The 19604-nt window shown below is 40.1% G+C and overlaps 2 protein-coding genes across 6 annotated transcripts; one reads left to right on the forward strand and one right to left on the reverse strand.

The window, feature by feature from the left end:
* Positions 1-782: 782 nt before the first annotated feature.
* Positions 783-3214, reverse strand: DDX28 (DEAD-box helicase 28). The gene has a single exon (XM_053987522.1). The coding sequence runs from the start codon at positions 3197-3199 to the stop codon at positions 1568-1570; it is 1632 nt and encodes a 543-aa protein (XP_053843497.1). The 5' UTR covers positions 3200-3214; the 3' UTR covers positions 783-1567.
* On the forward strand, positions 2557-19377 carry DUS2 (dihydrouridine synthase 2). Of its 5 annotated transcripts, none has more exons than XM_053987520.1 (16): positions 2557-2635; positions 3615-3754; positions 4676-4721; positions 5411-5502; positions 6341-6384; positions 7053-7117; positions 8210-8253; positions 8854-8919; positions 10539-10609; positions 11013-11099; positions 11205-11373; positions 12336-12457; positions 15100-15243; positions 16397-16484; positions 17114-17187; positions 18402-19377. In XM_053987520.1, exons 2-16 carry the CDS (start codon positions 3632-3634, stop codon positions 18637-18639), a joined length of 1473 nt encoding a protein of 490 aa, XP_053843495.1. In that variant the 5' UTR covers positions 2557-2635; positions 3615-3631; the 3' UTR covers positions 18640-19377. The 5 variants fall into 5 exon arrangements, with proteins under 5 accessions (XP_053843495.1, XP_053843494.1, XP_053843496.1 ...); XM_053987519.1 differs by lacking the exon at positions 2557-2635 and adding an exon at positions 3254-3303; XM_053987521.1 differs by lacking the exons at positions 2557-2635; positions 18402-19377 and adding an exon at positions 17970-18395 and having other exon boundaries at positions 3378-3754.
* The last annotated feature ends 227 nt before the right edge of the window (positions 19378-19604 follow it).

Here is a 19604-nt window from a genome sequence, read left to right on the forward strand (position 1 = left end):
ACTAAGTTCAAGGTTACTACTTGTAACTATATAAAGTGCATATTACTTCAAAAGTAGGAAGCAAATGGCTGAAAGAATTATTTCACTCCGTTGTCTAATTCAGTATTTCTGTGTGCTGCAATCCAGACTGACCTGTTTATAGACTAAAAATGTGAGTTACAGACGTTAAACTACAAATTATTTGCTCTCCTTGCAATGAATGGGTCTCCAGTCTCCAAATGGATCGCTCCTTCAGTATATTTCAAAACTTGAGAGCTATTGTATTGAATAATAGCAGTTTGTAATGCAGTTTGCAACTTCCCTTAAGAGTCCCCTAACTGTGCAATACAAACAGAGCACATCTACAATAGGATAAAGTCATTGCCTGATCCTTGGGTGACTATCTGTGCAAGTTTTCTCTTTAACTTCTATTCTCAGTATACTGAGAATAGCTCCAGTGAATTTTTTCCTTAGGAATTAGATTTAGATCAAATGCTGTGATCTTCTCATTTACCATAATGTAGAAATCTACTATTTCTACATTCCCAGTGATTGCACAGCCTAAAGTGGAAAGCATGGGAAAAACAGCCACTAAAAGAAAGGGTTGTGGCAAATCACTGCAACAGAAATCAGTGCTAAAATGCTTATTTGTGTGATTATTTACCACAGATACAAACTAGCAGCAAGATATGTAATAACCTCAGCCTCACTTCAGCTCTCTTGGTTTGAAGCAAAACAGGACAAAGGCACAACATTCAAAAGAAATCCTACATTCACTCTGTTACATGAGAGTCACTAGAACCTGTGAGTCAACACACTTCTTTTATTTAACAGAAGACATCTTTCAGTGCGCTGGGGGTGGGGTTTTTTGGTTTTTTTACAGTCAGTTCAGAAACTGTATATATCACCACAGTAGGCAGAAAAAAAATGTACAGAAAACACTTTAGGACTTTTTATTTAATATAACATGAAGGAGCAAGATCCCATTTCTCAGTGAAAGGTAACTATAAAATAACAAATTAAGGCCTTGAAAGAGCCTCAAGCATTATTGTGCCTTCTCATTCCCGCTGTACTTTACAGGTATCCAGTTTAGAGTTCTCTGAATGAACTGCTACATCACAAGAAAATAAAGTATCCTTTGTCCTTTAGTTCCTTGTGTCTGTAACTGGTCATGTTTTTTCTCCTGCCACAGCAGCAATTTTTCAGTTTTAATAACTAATGTTAGCTGCTGGTGGTGGGCAGTAATGAAATAGAACTGTGTATCATACAAACATGCTTTCATTGGATTCAAATTTAAATTATGTCTCAAAATAAGTAAACCAAATCAACTGATGAAGTAATTCCTCAATCTTCTCCAAAAGCATTCTGTTACTCACTTACTAACTTCCTTTGGGAAAGCCACATGTTGTGATGGCTCTGCAAATGAATACTGCAGCTTCCAGAACAGTGCACAAAGTTAACCTGACCACCTGGTTCTGAAACTCAACCCTATTCTTTCAATCTATCTGCCTTATACACAGCAGCTCATTCACTCCGCCTTAACGGCCTCAAGGTAAGCCCCTACCAGGGAATGCCTCACAACCCCGAATCAACCTCCTTTAGGTGGTGGTTTATTAATAGAGTCCATTCCTGGGAGACCTGTCCTTTTCCGGGCTGCAGTCTCTATTTTCCGTACCAGGTCCACGTCCCACCGATGGGTGACAAAACTAACCACAGCTCCAGGTGCCTTGCTCCCAACCCGGCCGACTCTCCCGGCACGGTGCAGGTAGTCCTGCAGGGTGTCTGGGAAGTCATAGTTGACCACTAGCTGCACACTGCTGGTGTCCAGCCCCCGCGAGGCAAGGTCAGTGCAGACAAGGACAGACACGTCACCCTTCTGGAAAGAGGCAAAGATGCCAGCTCTAGCAGCTGCCGACATCTGCCCCTGCAGCCTCAGGTGCTTGATTTTGTGGTCGTCCAGGATATAGCCCAGCCAGTTGACGGTGCTGGCACTGTTGCAGAAGATGAGAACAGCCCCGCCAGATGATGGGCGCTCCTTGAGCAGCTGCAGCAGTTCGGGCAGCTTGTCCCGGCCTTTGAGGCGGACAAACTTCTGCTGGACGTGCGGCGGCAGGCGGTGCAGGCTCTGGGTGCTGAGGGTGACAAACTGGCCCACGTCAGTGAACTTCGCCAGCGTCTCGCTGAGCCCCGCGGGGAAGGTGGCTCCGACCACCACCACCTGCGTCCTCTCCTCGTCGGGACCGGCCGGCCCGGGAGCGCCGGCGGCCAGGGGCGCGTATGCCAGGATCTCCTCCAGCAGCTCCGTGAAGGACTCGTCCATCAGCGAGTCCGCCTCGTCCAGCACCATCCAGCGCAGCCTCTCCAGGCCCAGGAAGCGCCGCCGCAGCGCCTCCCGCAGCGCGCCGGGGGTGCCCAGCAGCACGGCGGGGCCCGGCGGCGGCGCCCGCAGCTGCCTCCGCAGCCCGCCCGCGGCCCCGCCGCCCGTGAGGCCGCGCACCGCCAGCCCCGCGGGCGCGCACAGCGCCGCCGCCACCGCGCCCACCTGCGCCGCCAGCTCCCGCGACGGCAGCACCACCAGCCCGCGGGGCGCCGCCGGCCCCGCCGCCTCCGCCGGCGTCTCGGGGCGGCCGAGCAGGCGCTCCAGCAGCGGCAGCAGGTACGCCAGAGTCTTCCCGCTGCCCGTCTCGGCGGCGCACAGCGCGCTGCGGCCGCGGCGCAGCGCGGGGATGGCGAGGCGCTGCACGGCCGTGGGCCGGCCGATGGAGAGCCGCTCCAGGCCGGCCAGCAGCACCGGCTGCAGCCCCAGCTCGGCGAAGGTCGGGCCCTGTCCCGCCTCAGCCGGCGGCGCCTGCAAGGCGGGAGCCGCCTCTTGCGAGGGCTCTAGCTGGAAGTAATCCCCGTACGCCTTCCGGTGCTTCCAGCCCGCCGACACCAGCGGCGGCTGCTCCCAGCGCCCCACCGTCTGCCAGCGGGGCTGGCTCAGCTCCGGCCGCCGGCTCCGCAGCAGCAGCTTCCCGGAACGCGGCGCCGCCGCCTCCCCCTGCTCGCGCCGCCGGCGCTGCGCGCCCCGCTGCAGGCGCTGCCGCAGGGCCCAGGGGACGCGCACCACGGCCCCGGGGGGCTGCGGGCTCCCCGCCGCTGCCGCCGTCCCGCTGCCCGCCGGCCGCCGCGGCAGCAGCAGCGGGAGGGCGAGCGCCGGCCCGGCCCGGCCCAGCGCCATTGCGGCCCCCACGTGGGACGGCGGCGCTGCCCGATGACGCCTAAAGAGGCGCTGGCCCCGGTTGTCCCCTCCCCGCGGAGCCGCGGCAGAGCCACGCGAGGAGGGTGAGTGCGGCGGGGCTGCCGCTCCCTTCTCTTTCGCCTTTTTCCGCTGCCGGCTGAGAGCCTTCCCCGCGCCGCCACCGCGGGAGCAGCCGCGGCCCTGAGGGGCTCTGGCAGGGGCGGCTCGGGAAGGAGCCGGTGCGGCGGGGAGGATCCCCCGGCGCCCTCACGCTGGGTGAGCCCGGTCCCCGCTGCCCGGCGAGCCCTGTCACACCTGGCGGGGCACCCGCCGCCTGTTCCCAGCAAAGGACACGCCTGTGTTTGCGGGTGGGAAATGACAGTCCCTGGCAGCCCCCCTGGGCTCTCTCTTTCAGGTGACACAGCAACGGGAATGACGGTGAACACCCCGCTGTGCTTTAGAGGAAAGAAGATCCTGGCTCCAATGGTGCGAGTGGGGACACTGCCAATGCGTCTGCTTGCTCTGGACTATGGTGCCGATATCGTGTACTGTGAGGTATGGAGAAGGAGCAGATAAGGTGGTTTTATCTAGTAACATTATTATTAAGGAAAGTACAAATGGACTTGTTTTATTGTATGACTTGTTCTTTTTACACATAGTTTTCCATTAAAAACGAGGCAAGAAGAATCTCTATGTCTTGAGGCGTTTCTCTGAGCCATTCTCGAGTTATGGCAAATCTGTATTTTGAGGTTGTTTAGTAACTTCAAGTAATTTAGACAAGACACCATAGAAGCTTCCTCAAGTTGTACTTTTATTTGCATTTGGGGGTGTAGGTTTTGTTGTTGTTGGGGTTTTTTTGTATTTTGTTTCAGTAGAGTCAGAACTTTGAAGGAACTTTGAAGACTGACTTCATGTCTCATCTGGTTAGTTCTGCTGTGCCTCCATGTATTTCACTCATAGTATTGCTCTCCTTGTTTCTTAAACACATTTTTTTAAGCTGCCTGAAATTGAGGTGTGGGGTCCTCAGCACAAGAACTGTTACAGTTACTGTGTGGACCTGTTACAGTGGATCCATGGAGGCCACAGTGTTGATGAGAGTGCTGGAGCACCTCTCCTACAAACACAGGCTGAGAGAGTTGGGATTGTTCTCTCTGGAGGAGAGAAGGCTCTAAGGAGACTTCATTGAGCCGTTCCAGTTCTTAAAGGGGGCTTGGGCTTTTTAAAAAGAGGGAGAGGAACATTTTACAAGGACAGATAGTGATAGGACAAGGGGGAGCCGTTTTAAACTGAAGAGAGGCAAGCTTTAGATTAGATATTAGTAAGAAGTTCTTTAACCAGAATGTGCTGAGGTACTGAGACAGATTGCTCAGAGAAGCTGGTCTCTCTAGATAATTACTTAATAAAATGGGCAACTGTTTAGAGCTGATTGGTTGAAACAATTCAACTCACTGAGACTTTTTTATTCTTTCTACTCAGGAGCTGATTGACATAAAGATGCTGCAGTGTAAGAGGGTTATTAATGGTAAGTATGGCATTTCTTCTGATAATGCCTGGAAGAAGTCTCTTTTCTAGTTAAGAGAAAGGATAATTATTTCTCTGAAGCATTTTTCTAGTGATTATAGTGATGTATCAGTACATATTATCTCACTGAATTGAGTCTAGGGGCTTACAGTAAGCTTCTGAAGTGCTACCTTAGACTTGTCTGCTGCTCTATAGTTTCAAACTTTGAGTTTGTTTGGACTGCAGTAGAGACAGTTTCCAATCATGTGTCTTTTTAAATGTTAGCTGTTTGTGACATGATAATATACACACCTTTTAGTCTACTGCAATAAGGAAGCAGCACATACAAGACCTCACTGTTTATCATTCATTTATTAACTTGAAGTCTATGGGCTGGACTTGAAATAACATGATTGTCACTGCAAGCTCTTAAAAAGGTATCTTTGAGACCTGGTCCTGTTTGAGTGGCATAGAAACAGTTGTTTGCAGTGTCCCTGCTGGGAAACAGAAGTTCACTACAAATCTCCTCTCCCCTCCTACCCCTTCCCAAAAATAGTACTATTAATTCTGGTTGAATCATCATCGGGCTTTGATACTTTTGAAAGAACATCAAATGACTTTGATGGCATTTCATTTATGACATGGTCATATGACTTTTTAAACATTTTTACATTTGTACAGATTTCTTTGTCTGTTTCTCATTTCATACAGAAGTACTTGAAACAGTGGACTTTGTTGCACCTAACGACAGAGTTGTTTTCAGAACTTGTGAAAGGGAGCGAGAACGTGTTGTCTTCCAAATGGTAAGATACCAGATACTCTTCTGACAACATGAGGTGGTTTCACACCAAAGCTGTTGCAGAATTTCTGAGCTGTTGGTACAAATGAAGATTCTACATTGTAAGCTCTCCTTAGAGTTGTTTTTAGAAAAGGTGATTAAGATAACCTCTGTGCTCTCCAGCAGCTTGGTTTTGTAAGAGGTATCTTTTCTGAACTTATGGATGTGGAAAATAAATTGTGCTGATGTCTGATCACACACTGAAGTTTTGCACTGTGCTGTAAACAGTCTCACTGGAAAGACTGAAAGAAGTAGCATTGTTTAGTACAGATAATGTATGCATTGGCATTGCACAAATGAATTAAAGATTCTTCCTGCTGAAGAGAAAAAGACAGTAATTTGCTCCTAGAGGCTATTCTTTGTACGACAAGAGATGATGGGCTTGGAGGGAAGGGGAAGCATGAGTGGACTGCATTAGACACTGAAAAGACCTTTTTCAGTGGTAATGTGGCCCTGAAATAAGTTGCTTGTAGAGTCTGTAGCATTGTTATTAGTGAAGCTCTTTAAGAACATTAAAATAGATATCTGTTGCTGAGGGGCTAAGAACATTTGATATTGCTGTAGGTAAAGAGGGCAGAGAGACCTCTTTGGATCCTTTTTTGTATCACCTTTTATCATCCAGTGGCTGACTCCAATATGTGCTATAGGTAAATGTTTTAAGTATCCAGTGTGCCTCTGAGTGGGTCTCTGTCTGTACTAAATGTTCAGAACAAATATAGTTGTACACATGTGCAAGTAAGCACCTTGGGTTTTGATAATTTGATGATATTTTGTAATTACAATCCCTCTTCTTTTACCAATAGGGTTCAGCAGATGCTGAAAGAGCCCTGGCAGTAGCTAAACTTGTGTAAGTCATCTTCTCTCACCCCCTTCCCACCATGGGTTTGTCTGGGATTTTATGTACAGAGGAATTATTGTAGAAGACAGTTTTTTTATGCTTGAGAGCATCAAGATAGCTCTTGATAGAACCAGGAAAAGTTTAGTTGCATAAATTCTGTGCTGGGATGGCTTCTTGCTAGTGCAAATGTGTCCTTGATCTCTCCAGTATGAATTTCCCTGGATATTGCAGAGCTGCAAGACCAATGTATCTGAAAATGTCCCTTACTGCTTGTGGTTTAAAGCCTCCAGTAATGTTTTGTGCAGAAATGAAAAGTGGCTCTTAAAAAGGTGGTTTTAAGCCTTCATTTAAATAGATGGAAGTTTCAATAGGACTTACTGTAGTGATGAATTTAGTGGTGGATATACTTTATATAGGATTAAGTTGAAGGTATTTAAGATGAGTATTTGTAGCTTCTGCACAGCACTGGTTATTGAAACCTTTGAACAATCTGATCTTCAGACCATCATTAAGATTTATATATTTAACTTAAATAAGGGAGAAGCTAAAAATTCAGAAGTTCAAATTTACTTTGAGTTTTCATTTAAGCCTCACTGATGATGGAACAAATTACCTGGAAAGAGATCTGTTTCTTGTTCTAATATGCTAAAAAAATTTAATTTTTCCTTCTCTTTCAGAGAGAGTGATGTGGCTGGTATTGATATCAACATGGGATGCCCAAAAGAATATTCTACTAAGGCAAGTGGATTTTGATTACTCTTAAATGAGCCTTTTCTGTCTTGGAGGTATGGAGTGTGGAATACATGGTCTAGTTTTCAAATTCAAGCAGTAAAATTTTGCTGAAGAGAAAAATTAAATTTAATTGTTTGTAGTAAACAGAACACTCTAGAAGGTGTTGTGGCCCTAATACAGTAAAATAACATAGGCTGTTAGAAAATTAAATTCTTAAAGGCTAGATAAAATGAGGTGTTTAGGGCTTTTTAATATTCTTCTGAAGTCATTAATTTGTTGGTTGAGTGAAATAAGTTCTGCCTAGCCTTAATAAAAATTGAAATCACAATTTGTCATCTGAGCAAATAGGTGGCAAAAAACAGTCACAACTTAGTAATGCTGAATTAAATTATTTGTAAGTTTTAAGTGGGAGGACAATGGATCTCTTAAAACCTGGTTTGTTTATTTATTTTGTAATAAAGCATATGCAGTTCTAAATTAGTCCTGTATATGTGACTAGAACAGAGCATTCAAAGTGGTTGTTAGGACTGTTAAGCCCTTGGTGTAGAGATAAAAGATCAATAAATTGAACCATGGCACTCCATTTTGATTTCAAATGCTCCACAGAACCATTAAGAACAAAATACCAAAATATCCATCTTGTGCTAGGGTGAAAGATCAGGAGTACAACTGCTGGACAATGGTTATTCTCCAACAATTGTTCTGGGTCAAAAATATTTGTACAGAAAAAGCTGTTGGACTCGGCATCTATGTATGCAGATGAAATGGTGTGGGAAGAATAGCTAAAATATTAAATTGTTCATAATTATGTTATGGATGAAAAACAGGAAAATTATTATTATTATATTTACTAAAAATAGCTTTCCGAAATCCTGTCTGCTCTCTAAAGTGATGAGAGCAAGTTGATGCCCTTAATTACTCTGATACAGGTCTAAGAAATGTAACACCAAGGTGTTCAGTAATGCTCCTGTATTTTAAGTTTTGCCAGTTTTTCCTTAATATAACATTGTGCTTTTGTTGTGGTCTGCTATTAGGCAAAACAATTGAGCTGAAAAATGTGTTTGCCTGGTGGGTAACAGCTTCTGTCTGTTTTGCCAGGGAGGTATGGGAGCAGCACTGCTGTCTGATCCTGACAAAATAGAGTCTGTAAGTATCACCTGGTGGGGTTGGAGCTGCCTTGGGAAGAATTGTGCACTGTGCTCTACTGGCAGCAGGAATGAGTTGCATAGACAACAAATTTATGATCAGTTGAGTGAACTACTCAGTTTAGGACAGTGGAGTTAAGGTTATAGAGAAATATTCCTGATTTGGTTGTCCTTGCCATTATCTGGACTATAAAACTGTAACTTTTGGGTTTTTTTCAGTTTAAAAACTTTCAGTGTAGTCCAGTATTTGTGAGTTTTATGTGTCTATGTGTGTAATTTGAAATCAGAGTTCACTGGTCATGCCATGTTAAAAGCAGTGTTGAAACTCCAGCAGCAGTTAATTTCTCTCTAAAAATCCAGTTCAAATCAACAAAGAAGTGGCAGTAAAAGTGTCTTAGACTAGAAGTAGGCTTGTGTACCTATTGGATAAAATTGTATATTCAGTTACAGATTGTATATGTCTGTCTAGCATGTAAGATTCTTTATAGAGGAATAGTAAACAGTGTTACATTATTCTAATTTATTTTCAAGAGAGAAAGGAGGAAAGTTTTAGTAAAGCCACTGTTGTGATCAGACTTTTATCTTCTCTTTTTTTTTTCAGATATTGACCACTCTTGTTAAAGGAATTTGTAAACCGGTAACCTGCAAAATCCGCATTTTACCCTCAGTAAGAGCATAAATTGTTGTGCTGAAGTGTTCAGCTGCTATTGCTCTGATTTACTATCAGTTAGAATATATGTTGTTCTAGTATGTTTCACTATACTCCTGTTGCTGTGAAATAGCACTTGGAACTTAAAATATCTGTTTGGGATGCTGTCCCAGCCTAAATCTGACCTGCAGGTGCACAGAGACTGTGATTGTGGGCTTGTCAGTTTCTATGATAGGCAAGGGCACAGAGGCTTTTATCCTCTAAATTTCTCAACTGAGTCGTTTTTTATATCATAGAGGTACAGAAGGGTGTAGGACAGCACCCTTGAGCAGCCAGTAGATGCTGTTAGTTCCTGCTTTTCACATGGGGTAGCCAATACATGATTGTTTTCTGTTCTTTCAGACTAATTTTTCTTCCATACTGTTTTCCTGTTCATGCAGTTAGAACAGCCAATGAAGTTAAAGGGTCTGTCTTTTTCAGGACTTTTTTTACATCTGATGTAGCTTCCTTACTGCTTTTTTTTTTCTTTTTTTTTTTTTCACATGACTTCTCTACGTATTTTTAAACCTCCAAGAGATTATGTGCCTTTTCTTTTAAAGACTAATAATTTAGCAATTGAGTATTTAATTACTTCCTAGATACTATGATTGCATATGACCTAAACAGATATTTCAGTAGATGGATGAACTGTACCTGAGCCAGCTTTGTTCAGGAGTCATTTATGTGTTGGGATAAACAAATGAAGCTTGTGTGAAAAGAATCAGTAACCCAGTCTAAGATCATTTTGGTTCTGAAGTGTTAAATTAGAGAAGTGGTACCTTTATCCTAGAGCTTCTTCCTTTTTGTTTTGAGCTGGTTTTGCATAATGTCATCCATCAGAACAGCAGGTGAGCTTCTGTCTCTGCATCCCTGCCAGCTGGGACATGTTGCAGTTTTCAGACTGAATCTAGTATGTTTGGGATGAGCCACAGATATTCCTCCAGCATTTGAAAGGAAAATTTGCCTTTTTTTCATTCTCCCTTTCCCTAAAGATGCATAAGACAGGCTAGTGCAGCAGTGTGTCAATTTTATTTCTGCTTTTTAAGAGCATTTTATCTCTTTGAAGATACACTGGGCCTTTTGATTTACTGGGCATGTATGAATATCCTTAGAATTTTTTAGATGCTGGTTAACATTTTTAAGGCACATCTGAGAGGAATATTTATAGTTGTGTGATTGCATGTTAGGTTGATTTCAGAAGGCATCCTCTAACTGAAAAGCATTTTAATTACAATTTACAGAGTAAATTAGAGAGGACTTGCTAATCAAATGTTCCAGTCATTTTCAATTGACAATCTGAAAAACTTCGGAAAATATTCTCCAGCTACAGAGTATTATGTTACCTGGTTTGAGAAAGTTTGTAATCTGTAAGTTCATGGAAGCATTGAAAATGGATTCTTTTTTTTTATTGCCATAGCATGTGGTTCTTTAATTGAAGTAGATATTAAATGGTTGTAAATGTTACGTTATTGGTGAAAGACAGGAATCACATCCCTCTTGATAAAAGAAGACTTCCAGCATTTGTTTGTACAGTGGTCACATTATAGTTATTCCTTTTGCTTTGAATTAAAATCATGTCAGACTCTCTTATCCCTCAGGTGGAGGATACTGTGAATCTGGTGAAGAGAATAGAGAAAACTGGCATTGCTGCCATTGCAGTCCATGGAAGGTAAATTGATTTTAGGCAAGAAAGACTTAGATTTTTTTAGTTTGTTGATGACTGTGCCACAGTATGATATGACTGATATGAGTATACTCTATACTCTAAATGTAATATGTGGTTCTGATTTCAACTGTTAACTGAATTGGTGTTCTAAGAAATCAAGTCAGTAATTAGGGAATTAAACTGCTTGCTGCTCTTTTCCTAATTATTTTTGTCAAAGACCAAATAAAGCTAAAATTATCTTGCATACTTTGTATCTAAAAACATCAAATATATAAAATAAATAAGCTGAAACAAGTGTATCACAATAATCCTTGTGTCATGTCTGCTGTGGTTTAGAGATCTATAAATTCCACGGGAAATCTTTGGTCTTGTCTTTTTTTTTTGTTTTGTTTTGTTTGTTGGAAAGGAAGAAGGAGGAGAGGCCTCAGCACCCTGTCCACTGTGATGTTATCAAGGCCATATCTGAAGCTGTCTCCATTCCAGTAATAGCAAAGTAAGTTGGACTAATTAGCTCATTATGGTCAGATGCCTGTACTTAAGATTTCCAAGTGCAGGAAAAAGAGCCATGATTAATTATATTGGTGTTGTTAATTTTTAGTGGAGGATCTCATGACTTCATTAAGGAATATGCAGACATTGAGACCTTCCAGAAAGCAACAGCTGCCTCATCAGTCATGATTGCTCGTGCTGCCATGTGGAACCCCTCTGTCTTCAGAAAAGAGGGGTTTTGCCCCTTGAAGGATGTCATGCAAGATTACATCAAATATGTATGTTTTTATGAAGATCTTACTTGTAATTAACATTGTTTACAATTGTCAATCCAAATCCTACTGCAGTATCTTAACTCCTCTTAATTTCAAAGACTTGGTTCTGGAGATATTTTAACATAGTGCATGTTACATGATCCTTGCAAATCAATCCCTGCTTCCTCTGTTTGATTTTGTTCAGAAAAAATGGTTCAGAAATCTCTATTCAGAAAACATTCTTTTTAGCCCTAGTTTCTTGGGAACATTTATGAGGCTTACCAGGCTATCTAAAAATGTAAAGAAATCAAAAAAAAATGTAGTCCAACTCTTTCAAAGTCACAGTTGTACAAATCGAGCAGATTATTATATACAGTATACAATATTGAATTTGCAACATTGAACAGAAAGGTGAAGGAGTATTAAAAAATCAGTTGCTCCTAGATTCACTTTTAGAAATTAGTTTCTTTTCACAAATACTGTCAAGAAGTATTTGCAGTAGGGAAGCAAAGGGAATGCTATGCCAATAAAGTAATGCTGTATTATTGTAGTACTGTAGCTCCATTAGCTAAGTAATCTAATATATAAAGTTTTATCCATTATTCAAAAGACAAAATTTTAATGATGTAATAGGAAATTAGTCAGAAATCTGTAACTTCGATCATGTCATCAATTCAAATTCTTTTTTCTTAATTTCAGCTTGCTATTAACGAGTTACTAAAATATCAGTGCATTTCTAGTCAATGATGTAAACAGGTCAACTCTTTCTTCAGAAGTATATGAGTCAGTTGAACTTTAGTTGATGAAGTCATGCCAAAATAATCAGATTATAGTCACATTCTTGGGTAGTGTTGAATATGTTACTGAGGAAACTGCACTGTGGCTTGCCTTTCAAAAATGATTGTGGAAGTCATCAAGACACCATGTGCAGTATAGAAGATAAATTTGTTTGGTGTGTTTTTGAATTCTTTGTCTCCTTCCATCAGGCAGTGAGGTATGACAATCACTACACCAACACTAAATACTGCTTGTGTCAGATGTTGAGAGAACAGTTGGAAACTACTCAGGGTAAGAAGCTGCATGCTGCACAGTCCACACAGGAGATCTGGTAAGCATGGACTTCAGAAAATGAGTTGTACTCTATCAAACTTGCACACCACTTCTCTATCTAGCACTGCCTGGCATTTCACACTGTTAGGAGAAGTTGCAAAAACCCCAAAACTAACCCCAAAAAATCCATATGGGAGATATGAAATAACAGAGTAAACTTTTCCAGGTTTCCTGCATGCTCAGATGTTAAATCTTTAATCCTAAAACTCTCTATATTCAGCACACCAATTTGAGTGGTGTTTCACTGAGTAACAAGCATTTATCCAATATTTGCATGAAGTGATAAAGAAAAATTTCAGCTTGTCTGAAATTTTGTGGAACTTGTCTTCTTCCAGTGATACTGATTTGGCATGTGAGGTTTTTAATGTTACTGGAATATTTATAACTTATTTGTTTTAAAATGAACACTTAGAAACTCAGAAATATGTATCAGGGTTATCTGGTTGTATGGTACTTAAATGTAATTTTTTGTGCTGCTTTTCATTCCTGTAATATCCTAATGAATGATGGCAATATCCTGTAATATCCTAATGAATGATGATTTCCTCTTTTTGAGGAAATATAGTAGCTTTAAAGAATCTTGTCATCCTGCACATCAGAAACAGACTGGATGAAATTTCTCAGTGGGAGAGAGAGAAATGAAAAAGCAAACATTTTGAGAGAAACCATAAAATAGGCAGATGAATAAAGAATTTGCACAGAATTAGGGGAATTCAGGTTTGGACACATCTCAAACTGAACAAAATAAAGCTCTGAGGTTGCATGTGTCATATCCATGTTGTGTGTTATAATTATCCTTCTGATAAAAGGGAGGGAAGAGTCTCCTTTTTTTTTTTTTATAAAATGAACAGTCTGAAATTGTTTGATATCTAATGTGTATGAAAATGGATGGAAATGTTGAAAGCTTGAATTATTTTGAAAAAGAATGTATTGGTTTCTAGCAAACCCTAATCAGCATTCTGTTCATGTTCAAAATGAATGGAAATGCCTGCAATCCTTTTGCCATTTTATCGCCTCTTACCAATTTTGGCTTTCTAGAAATAATTCTGTCCATGATTGTTACATTACAGTACATTGAAGGGAATTTGTACTGCATATATAAAGGGAGATAGACTTCATTATTCTTAAAGGAGCAGTGGAATCCATGAACAACATATAAACTTTGCAAGTTACTTTTCACTTTGGTAACTTAAAGAGTTTGACAAGTTTTAGTATGCTAACAGACTGTCTGTTTTGATTATAGATTTTGAGTTTAGGAAAAAAGATAAAGTATATATTGAAACTCAAATCTTTTGCAACTTCAATAAAGTCTTAGCCCAGAGGGTGGTGGTGTTTTCTGCTGCATGAATAGCAATGCATAACATGTAAAATAAATACTGTAAAGTAACAGTTTTACACAGGTAATTAGAGGCGTCACAGTTCATACATATAAACACTGGATAGAGATCTGGTACACAGCTGTGGGGTTTCTGTGCTATGCCTAACAATTCTTTACAGGCTTCCAAAATCAAACTGGTTTTGTACATGTGATGCAATACCAACTTCAAAATGGGCTAAAGCAATGTGTGTGCAGGAGAGGGGGACAGAGTGAGCCATTTGAAAATTTATGAAACTGCTTTCTGCCAGCAAACCTGGTCTTTTAACCCCTGTTCTGAACAACCTGTTTCATGTCCAGATAACTGAGGAACATTTAGTTTTTTTAAATGCACCAGTTTATCTTCAGACAGTAATAGTGCATAATTCTGCTGTCTCCTGGTGGTGAAGATGAGTTACAGCCATTTGAGCTTTAACCTCAGTGCTGAATGCAAGAGAACAGCCTGCTGCTCTTCCCATAAAACATTTGTATAGCACTATGTAATAAATTGCCTTCCCTTAGAAGCATAAGTTAGTATTGTTCAGCTTCATTTCTTTTCTTCTTGGAGCATTGGAGATGGCTTTGTGGGCAGAATTCATTTTGTCATTGAACAGCCCCATATCAACCAGCATTCTCATAACAGAAAGTAAAAGTTTCTTTTATGCTGCAGGTTTTATTGCCGTTGTCATCTGCAGAAAATCAGTAGTCTCAGTTTTTCAAAGTACATCCAGCCTGCCATGAATTTGAAATTTAAAGGATTTGAGGCTTTTGCCTTTGACTAAAATCCTGGTTGCTTCTTCTCTTTATTTGGGCTTGTGAATAATACTCTGAAGTCAGAAAATCTGAGATTTTGAGGGGTTTGGATGCTGTAGTGTTTATTGCTTATATTATTTTTAATCACTATAATTAGAAGAAGAATATTTTTCCTGCTTTTTGCTCATATTGCCCTTGTGGAGCTGATGCACCAGGAGTCACTCTGAGATGTTTGTTTGCTGATTCATCCAACTGCAAGTTATTAAATGAGCTAATAACTTGAACATTGCAGGACCTGTATTTCTGACAGATTCTGCCTTCACTCCCAAGCTACAAATTGCATATGTAGTGCTGGAAATTAGAACATCCTTTTCCTACTTGTAGCTCAACAATATCTGGTAAGAATTGAAAGAGAAATGATATGCTGAATATAGCCACACTTGCACTTAATTCTCTGTAAACACAATTGATTTCTACATTTTCTTTCTCTGTCATAAAGTGATTTCTAATATAAAGGAATTCTGTTTGAATAGTGAAGCCTTTGAAATGGGTGACTTCTATGAAGAAACCACAGCTATTTTTGAAGGAAAGAAAACATCTTTAGAAACCAAGACACAAGATGAAGATGACCAAATGGAAGATCCAGATGTAATAAAAATGGCTGTTAGATTTGACAAGTAAGCATGCAAATCAAGTTTTTCACTATCTTGCATCTCTGAATAATAACTGTGAGGTTCACAGTCTCCTAACAGTTTTTTGAAAACAATGATTTGCAATACAGCACTTACTGAGTGAATTCCTGTGAAGCAGTAAGTGAACATCATTGCATAATCACCACTTTTCCTGTGCCATTCAGATGTTGTAGGATATTCTTTAGTTCCAGGCTTCCTGAGACTGCTTAATTCTTCACTTAACTTGTTGAAAGTGCTGAGTGCTCTAAAGAAAAATTTTAAAAGAACATGTCTATGTAGAAAAGTGTATTACAAAGATCTAGAGTTCAGTTATTTCTAGTGAAACTTCACTAAAACATAATTTTTCTATAAGAAGTCCTGAACAAACTTCTTAATACTTTTCTAAGCAGAGAACTTGCTCATCTGAAGTCTTCTAAATGTGTTCCACTCAAAAACTATTCCTTGAAAAATTAATTCATGGAGTTGAATTCTATTTTATATCATTTTTAATTATAAACTCTGAAGCTTATAGAATTGCTGTTACTTTCCATGTTACAGTCGTGTTTGCTGTTTTTGCTAATAGGCCTATCAAACAGCTCAAGAAGAGTGTGATATGTAAAATCCTCCACAAATGCAGTCATAATGCTTCAATATTTAGAGGATATATTACCTGACTCCTCGAGAACTGAATACAGATTTTTTAATGTTTTTTTCTGCTGTATGTGAGGGTCTGCAATTCTTTGTCAATAACTGAATAAATTCCTACATTTTCTACCCTTTTTTCATTTGATTACTGCTTCATAACAGAAGCAGCTTCTCCTTTTTTCTACTAGTGTTTAATTGGTGCTTATAATAAGCAGTACCAAACTGTATCTCTCTTCTGTGTCACATATTTAGTTAGAGTCTCCTTTCTGGTGAGTATCTCTTCTCTAGCTGTATTACTACAGGATGTAAATGTTTGGGAATACTTTAGATTTTATTTTAGATGTCTTTTCACACCTATTACTTGAGTTATCTAATGAAGAAGAAGCATCTTTTTCATCATTTGAGCTGTAAAATTAAACTTCAAATAACTGGTAGAAGTAATACAATAAGCAGAAACTGTCTTTTTAACATGGAACTTTGTGCACAGTTTTTGACCACAAATTTTTCTGTCTAGGCGAGAATATCCACCACAAATCACTCCAAAAATGTATCTTCTGGAATGGTGTAGGAAAGAAAAGCATCCTCAGCCTGTTTATGAAACTGTGAGTCAATTAAAAACTCTTTCAAACCTCTTCCTCTGCCTTGTATATGAAATGAAGTATTTTAGAACTCAAGGTAATCAAAAATTCTGCTTCCCAGTCTGGTGTAGCTCTTCCAGAAAGCGGCTGCAGAAATGGTAATGCACACAGGTATGACAACAGCAGCTTATTTTATTAGAAAATAAAAAATCCAGAGTCAGACCTTCAGTCTGCTTTTGATTCATTTGTGACAGAAGTTGCTGTTAACTTCTCTGTCATTATATAGGAGGCCATGAGTGACTTTCTTTTACTACTTTTGTGAGGTAAAGAATTAAGTCTTGGAATGTTTTCTCTGTTGTTGCACACTGTTACAGATAGGAACTGTATGGGACAGGAGCACCTTTTTGGTTACGTGGGGACATTATTTGATTACTTTTTATTTTTGTAGAGCAAAAATATTTGTAGCTTGGACAATTTTGTAATTTTATAATGTTGAATATGTATGGTGAAATTTGTGGTGTGCATTAGAGTAATTTTAAAGTTATGTTACTTGTTATTTATACCTATGAATGAATGTTGGTGATGTTGTTTCTTCTGTGAATGACATGACTGGTTTTTGACAGCCCCTTCCCCTTTAATTCTTTTTTTTACAGGTTCAAAGACCACTGGATAGATTATTCTGTTCAGTAGTGACAGTAGCTGAGCAAAAATACCGATCAACTCTGTGGTAAGCCTCCTTTAATTTTTCAGCTGGATTTTTGTTTCTGAAACGTTGCTTAAAAACTTCCATTAAAGGGATATTCCAGTTTATTCCAGTTGGCTTTGATAAAGGTCAGCTAAAAGCTATTTCTTAAAGCTACCTCTAGGAGGTAGAAAGGATTAAAAACTTCTGAGAATTTAATGTTACAAGAGGAAGTAAGCACTGGCATAATCAAGTAAGCAGTTACAGATTTTAATTCACTTTGTGTTAGTCCACAAGTTGTATTGGAAGGGGAGCAAATAGGTGACCCAGTTCCATTCTGTATGTGATGAGTTCAGAAAGAAGCCAAGGGAGATGGAGGGGAATGTTGGAAGAGGCTGGAATATCTTCATCCACTGCAGCAGATCCAGTCCCAATAAGAAATCAGGACTAAGTGTCTACATTCAGTGAAGCAGAGGACGGTGCACTGAGTTCTTGGAGATCACAGTTGATTAGCAGCTACATCCAGGGCTGCTCTGAAGTTTCATGATGGTATTTTATACAATCATCTATTAATACTGGAGTTGATTTGAGGCATTTGCACCTAAGGTGATCTTGATTTAACTGCAAATCTAGAGCTCAGCATTGAACATTTTAAACAGGACAAGTGCACACAACTGCTTTGCAGCCTTCCTGTTCAGAGACTTTAGGAAGTTATGCTCAGCTGATATGAAATTTTGAGTGGAAAGTGTTTTCAAATATTGACTTCCACAAATGTGTGATGGGCAGTTTTTCTCAGAAATGACAGAATTTTTATTATTATGAAACAGTTCCTGCTTTTTTCAGCATCGATGAACTTGTACATCTGCCAGAGATGTACTTAGACCTGAGCCTCTTTCAAGAAAAGTGATTCTTCGTAACTCAGTTTTATTTAGTGATCAGATTTGTGAAAGTTACCTTCCTGAGGATTGTGTGGGCCAAACACACATTGGCTGTGTACCTTTGAAATGGAAAGTGTTCAAGAGACAAGACCTGATAGAGACAGATTTTCTAGGAATATTGCATCAGGAGTGATGCATCAACACTGACACCTAGCAAGATTGAAATAATTTCTGGAACTGACCTGTTTTGTTCCTCTGCTGTGAGATGACTACAAGTGCTGTTTGTGTCATGATGTTGCATCAGACACAGGAAATTGTCTCTTGGCAGTGTAGAGACCTCAGTTTCTACTTTTACATGTGCTCTGTGTGCTTGCTCTTCAGGGACAAGTCCAAGAAACTGGCAGAACAGGCTGCAGCTATTGTCTGTCTGAGAACACTGGGTGTCCCAGAGGGAAAGCTCTGTGAGGGAGAAAATCACCTGATGAACAAACGCAAGAGGGGGGACCAGGAGCCCTTGATTAGCAGAGACCATGGAGAGGACCTTGCTGAGCCTTCCCATAAAAAAGCCAATTTTATTGAAGAAACTTCTAACGTGAATATGCCGAAGATGCCACGATAGCATGGAATTAATGGAAATTAGAGTTTTCATGCCTATGCAGCTACAAATGAGCTCCTGTTTGTATATCTTGCTGTTCACGTTTCATTTGGATTCTCTCAGAGACAGATAAATTTCCCAGTTGTGAAAAATGCCACTGAGGTGTTTACTGTTCACCATTCACTGTCCCTATGGTGCCTTTCAGATGATAATTAGGAACTTGATTTTAAAAAACATGGAGAAGGTAATCCAAATAATAAACTTTTTAAAAATATCAGGTATTTTCAAAGCAATTTTGTCATTGGTTTCATTACTTGTTTTTTTAATTTTTAATAAGTCTACAGTGTACTGGTAAGAGATGTATTAATACATCATCCACAAACAGAGGAATGGAACTGTGTTTTGGAACTGTGTAGTTAATCAAAAAAATCAATGTAGGAAAATAATTAATAGCAAAGTAGACATGGTTGTGTCAACTGAGTTTTATGCATGTTTTGCAAGCTTAGTTTACGCAACTTGTGTATCAAAAAAAAGGATTTTTCCAGAAAGAAAGACTTAAAAATTATAAGACAAGCATTAAAATAACATTCTTCTGTGATAACTTCTACTACATTTTTTACCTTCAGAAATATGACAGTAGAATTAACTGTCCTTTCCTGGTCATAGGTGTTAACAATTGTGTCTTTCCAGTCAGGAACTGGAGCCAAGCCTGGTAGCACTGGCTTTGTTGAATAAAGACCCTTTGAGTTTTTGTCTTTTGAACTTGAAAGTCCTCGTAAATGTCTACAAGTAGATTACTTGCAGTAATGGCCATCCAAATATGGTCTTGTATGTTTCTGAAATGTGACCTTGTTTGTCTCAGTAATCAGCAGTTGGTGATACAGGGGTCTTGATCAAAGGCCCATGTTCTCTTCTTTGTTTTCCATCATCACAACTTCTTATTAAAGTAAACTGTAAGTAAATGCTGTATGCCAGGAGAGGATACACAC

This window comes from Vidua macroura, chromosome 11 (genome assembly GCF_024509145.1).
Source record: "Vidua macroura isolate BioBank_ID:100142 chromosome 11, ASM2450914v1, whole genome shotgun sequence".
Lineage (NCBI taxonomy): Eukaryota > Metazoa > Chordata > Aves > Passeriformes > Viduidae > Vidua > Vidua macroura.